This window comes from Gossypium hirsutum, chromosome A09 (genome assembly GCF_007990345.1).
Source record: "Gossypium hirsutum isolate 1008001.06 chromosome A09, Gossypium_hirsutum_v2.1, whole genome shotgun sequence".
NCBI classification, from domain to species: Eukaryota; Viridiplantae; Streptophyta; class Magnoliopsida; order Malvales; family Malvaceae; genus Gossypium; species Gossypium hirsutum.
In genome coordinates, this window is record NC_053432.1 from 51,794,159 (window position 1) to 51,799,125 (window position 4,967).

The 4,967-nt window shown below is 34.0% G+C and overlaps 1 protein-coding gene across 1 annotated transcript; it reads right to left on the reverse strand.

The window, feature by feature from the left end:
* Positions 1-2,629: 2,629 nt before the first annotated feature.
* On the reverse strand, positions 2,630-4,750 carry LOC107888867 (sugar transport protein 8). Its single transcript, XM_016813116.2, has 4 exons — positions 4,498-4,750; positions 4,092-4,411; positions 3,329-3,955; positions 2,630-3,244 (listed from the first exon to the last, which is right to left on the reverse strand). The coding sequence occupies exons 1-4, from the start codon at positions 4,628-4,630 to the stop codon at positions 2,801-2,803; spliced, it is 1,524 nt and encodes a 507-aa protein (XP_016668605.1). The 5' UTR covers positions 4,631-4,750; the 3' UTR covers positions 2,630-2,800.
* Between the last annotated feature and the right edge of the window lie 217 nt (positions 4,751-4,967).

The window sequence follows — 4,967 nt, forward strand, 5'->3', positions numbered from 1 at the left end:
CAGGATTTAGGTATGCAACACTATGAACGTCACAAAATTATTTTGTTATACGTAAACGTGTGAACCCATTTGTGAAATACTACATGTATAATTTATAATTATGTGAAATGTCCTCGTGAGCTTGGTAGATTAGCTAGGATACAATTGGCATACCATATTCATTAGATGGGAACTTGTACAAGACTATATGTGTACGGGGGAGATGTGATATAATGACTTATGGCATAACACATTGTGCTCTTGGTTCGATTGGAGGGTATGCACTTACAATGCACTTTCTGTATGTATCTAGCGTGTTTAGATAAGGCACCTTAGGTGCATTATGTTCTACTTTATTTTGGGTGAAATTCTGTGTATTAGAGTATGTATTACTTAAGCTGCAAAAGGGCTATGCAAATCAAATTTTTTAATAAGTTAATCTGAAAAGTAAGAAATTTAATTTACAAAAAGTTCATTGTAAACTCATAAGAAAATAGAAATATGAACTAACTCATCAAAGGACTATGTTGATAACCAGTTTGATAAGGGTTTAATAACTTAGCAAAATGCAAAATAATTAGGTGACTAGTTGGATATGAGACCATTTGTTAATAATTGATAACAAATATGGTACATATTTGAATTGAGAATAGGATGTTAAGGGCCTTTAGCACATTAGAAAGGAGAACTTAGTTTCAATATAATAAATCTTATAAAATGTGAAACATATGAGACTATTAGCAAAAAGGTAATCTTATTAGAATTGAGATTAAGAATATTACATGTGAAAGCTCATCTAATGGGAAAATATGTGCTAATGAATGAAAAAAAAAAAGTAATCTGAGGATGTGTAATGAACCATGTTTAAGTCTTAAGTCTTAGTATGAAATTTGAAGAAATTTGAAATGAGACTGACTAAATTAGAACCTAACCTTAAGGTTATAAAAGATTCAACACTAATCCAGATATGGTGAGATAGGAAATCTTTGTGTATTTACTAAGCTTTTCAAGCTTAACGCATTAGTTGTTTGAACACATAAGTGAAAGCTTTTTTGAGAATCTTGAGTTTGCCTTGAGAGCATTGTATCAGCATATGAGGTTCAAAGCTAGTGGAGTGTTTGGTTTTTGTATTAGCATTTGTTAGAATATGGACATGTACAAAGACACTTAAGTTTGTAATTGTGTTGTAATTACATTACCATGTATTGTTTGAAATCCTAATGGCCTTTTAAGTTATATTTTGACTTATGAATTGTTTTAAGCATAATCTTGTGATGAAATTGAGTTCAAATAAGTGTTGTTAATGTTTTAAAATGATCGCGATCCAATTACTATGATATGGTGTTGTTTGGAGATGATTTAAGGTGCTTTAGGATCAAATTTTCTACTCCAGAGGTCGAAGTATCAGAACATGGTTTGGTTGTATCAGTACAACTAAGGCAATAGCTAGATTGCTATAATATAGGGGGAAGTACAATGCATCTAGGGGAGGTATTAGTACATGACCCTTGATTGCACCTTGTTTCACTATTTTGAGTGTTTTAAGCTTCCAAAGGCTTGTTTCGGTTTTGTGCTTATCCTTTTCAGTTTAATTATCATATAATCAACTAAAACATTAATTAAGTGTCCAAATCAAGATGAAGACTTATCAAGAAGTAAGTTTAGACAATCACATTGTTGAGTTCTAATTTAAAACTTATATAAAGTTGAGTCCTAACTACTATTGCCTTGAAGGATGCAAATAGTGACTTATTGTTATAGTATTTATATATTCTGTTGATAACTTAACAATCAAACTTACCCACAATATAAATATATAAAATTGTGCAAGACAAATCAATATTCATAGCATATATCCTATTTAGTGGGAGTTACAAGGACTTGAGGAGTGGGATGCTATTGATCATATTTTCTATTCATTAAGAACTATTCAAGTGTATTTTGTTAGACACCATTGAATGTTGATTATTCATCTATTGTTCTTAATTTTGTAGTTAGGAGATTTTTAATAGGAAAATCTCATGGTGGAGATTTTAAACTATTTGTACTTAGGGTGAGGCTACAATTATCTTAGGATTAGGATAGATTAAGTTAAAATAATTACTTGTAATCTATGAATTTAGTAGTATAAACCATCTTGGGGTAAGGTTCTGAATACTTAGATTAAGTCCAAAGTGCATAAATAATTCTTAATATTTATTCTCTCATTTTATTTTTTAGTGTCAAACTCTATGCTAAGTCATGTGCCCACGTTATATGCTACACCCATGTTGCCATAACTTATTACCTAGCTCAAAATTTTCAATCACAAACATAACCCCAATCATCATTCATTGAAACCTGATTTACAGCACTAGCTAGCTGTACAAACACCTATTCATTCAATCTATACGGATACTCTTCTGAATCAACCCCTGACAGTAGAGAAGGCTCAAGTGCCAATAGCTATACTTATGAATTATTATTTTATATTTTTTTGAGTAGCATGAAAGGAAAATTTCAAAAAAGTAAATGACAAGATTAAGTAGTCTTGAACTAGATGTGAGAATAATAAATTTAAATCGTTATAATGGTATGACGCTTGAAGCAATCTAATTCAGATCCCATATGATTAGAAGAACAGACCATCTCTTATAAGCTAGAAACAATGTGAAAATGTTCTTTCTCATTTATTTCCATAATAAAATACCGAAAGCTCAACCCAATAACAAAAGTAGTCACGACCGATCCTGTAGTGAGCCCAATAGCTAGCGTGGTGTTCAGCAGTAAATTTTACATGAAAAAAAAATGAAACACGACTAGGAACTTCATTGTAGTTGGATCAAACAACCTTGACATCGGGCCTGTCATCCTCGACCATGAAAGAACGCCAGAACCAGTGCTGTTTCCAGACTTTGTCAACCATAGCATCAACAGGGACACCTTTGGTCTCAGGCAACAAGAACCATGTGAAGGCTCCCATTATGATAACCCAGGCAGCAAAGAAGAAAAAGATTCCAGCTTGCATCTGGCATAGCATTGAGAGGAAAGCTTGACCAATGATGAAAGTGAAGAGCATGTTGGTGCTGACTGCAAAGGCAAAACCTGCCGATCTGGTCTCCAAAGGGAAAATCTCACTAGGAATTAACCAACCAAGAGGTCCCCATGACCAGGCAAAGCCCATGACAAAGGTACACACCAAGATCACCACAAAGATTGCCTCTCCTTTGGAAAGATTGTCACCTGTGGTTTTTAATTCTTTGAAAAGGATTATGCCAATAATAACCTGCATGTAATTTATGCAACACATTAAATACCAACATTAGTTAATTTATAATAAGTGAATAAAAATATAAGATGGAGACTTGACCTGAGAAATGAACATTTGGACACAAGCTTCAAGTAGCAGAATTCTCCTGCCAGCCCTATCTACTACATATATTGAAACTACAGTACTAAACACATTGACAAGGCCAGTAATAACAGATGAAAGCAATGCAGCATCATTCCCAAATCCCACCGTCTGGAACAGAACAGGAGCGTAGAACATTATAGCGTTGATTCCAGTAAATTGCTGGAAAATTTGCAAACAGATGGAAATTACTAGTTGGGGTCGGCTGACTGGCTTCATTAGTTTGCGGAAAGGGTCCTTTACTTGCTTTGCCATCTCACATGCATGTATAATTGAATCAAACTCGTCATCAACATTTTCGACACCACGAATCTTCCTCAGAACTTTCCTTCCTTCCTCAACTTTGTGACATTCAATAAGGCTAGTTGGAGTCTCACAAATGAGTATAGATCCCAAACAAAGCATCAAAGCAGGTACACCAGCAATGCCAAGAGAAATTCTCCATCCATGAGGATGGACATTTGCTGTAAAGTAGTTTATCAGATTGGATACCAAAATTCCAATTGTAATGAAGAGCTGGAAACTTATGTTGAGTGCTCCACGAAGATTAGGTGGAGCTATCTCCGATAAGAAGAGTGGTACCGCCTGAAATAATAATTAGTGATTTTTATAAATTAAATTGAAAAGGATACATGTAATTAAGTAAAGTCCATTCAACATTGGTAGAAGTAAAGTGATGCAAGCAGAAGAGTCTGTCACTAAAACTAATTATATAACTTACTTGATTGGCAAACCCAACACCAAAGCCGAGAAAAATTCTCCCAAAAATTATCATTTCGATGTTGATACCTCCAGCAGTCAAAATCACGCCTATTATGAAAAAAATTGAAGCAATCTGCATGGTGAGTTTCCTACCATATTTTGAGCACACCTTTGAAGCAACAAAACTAGCTATTAAAGCAGCAAGGTACAAGCAAGACGTGAACAACTGGAGGAATTGGTTATCGTATTTGCAGTAATTGTTTTCAAGTGCATGATGTTTCTTTTCAAACACAGCTGGAAAGAATTTTTTTAAGAAATCATCCATGGATGTTACTCCACCTGTTAATCCAAATCAAACCCTTATCTTAGCACATGTTTTTAATTTGAATCTAATAATACAAATATTCTAAAGGAAAAAGGAAAACCTGAAATGCCAATATCATATCCAAACATCAAGCCTCCAGAGGCTGCTATGATCACACAAACTATGACATACACTGTTATCCTGCCTTCAAATTCTTGATTCTCACCAGAGCCGCTTACTACGACTGCCGGCATTTTCCACTAAAGTTGCAATGAAGATATAGAAGTAAATACAAATATAGATAGGAATACTAGTTCTCTTTTCCTTCTCTTTATTTGTGAATAATTAATAAAGACCAACACTACTATTACTATTTAGTTGTCGTAAATTAAAACGTCAGTGTCTTAGACCTTATTTTATAGCATGGTTTATATACAACAGTTGGGATGACAACTGAAATCTAACATTGACATTTTCTTCGAACTAAAACTACGATAAGTTGTCCCCAACAGTTTTTTTCTAAATTTAACCTTCATCTGGCTTTATTCAGATTTGGAACGTATGCTCAAACCCCACCCCAAACTGATATTC

Coding starts and splice junctions, on each gene's coding strand:
- LOC107888867 (XM_016813116.2), bottom strand. CDS start 4,630: ATGCCGGCAGTCGTAGTAAGCGGCTCTGGTGAGAATCAAGAATTTGAA. Junction 4,412..4,497: donor ATATGATATTGGCATTTCAG/GTTTTCCTTTTT, acceptor TTGGATTAACAG/GTGGAGTAACATCCATGGAT. Junction 3,956..4,091: donor GTGTTGGGTTTGCCAATCAA/GTAAGTTATATA, acceptor TTATTATTTCAG/GCGGTACCACTCTTCTTATC.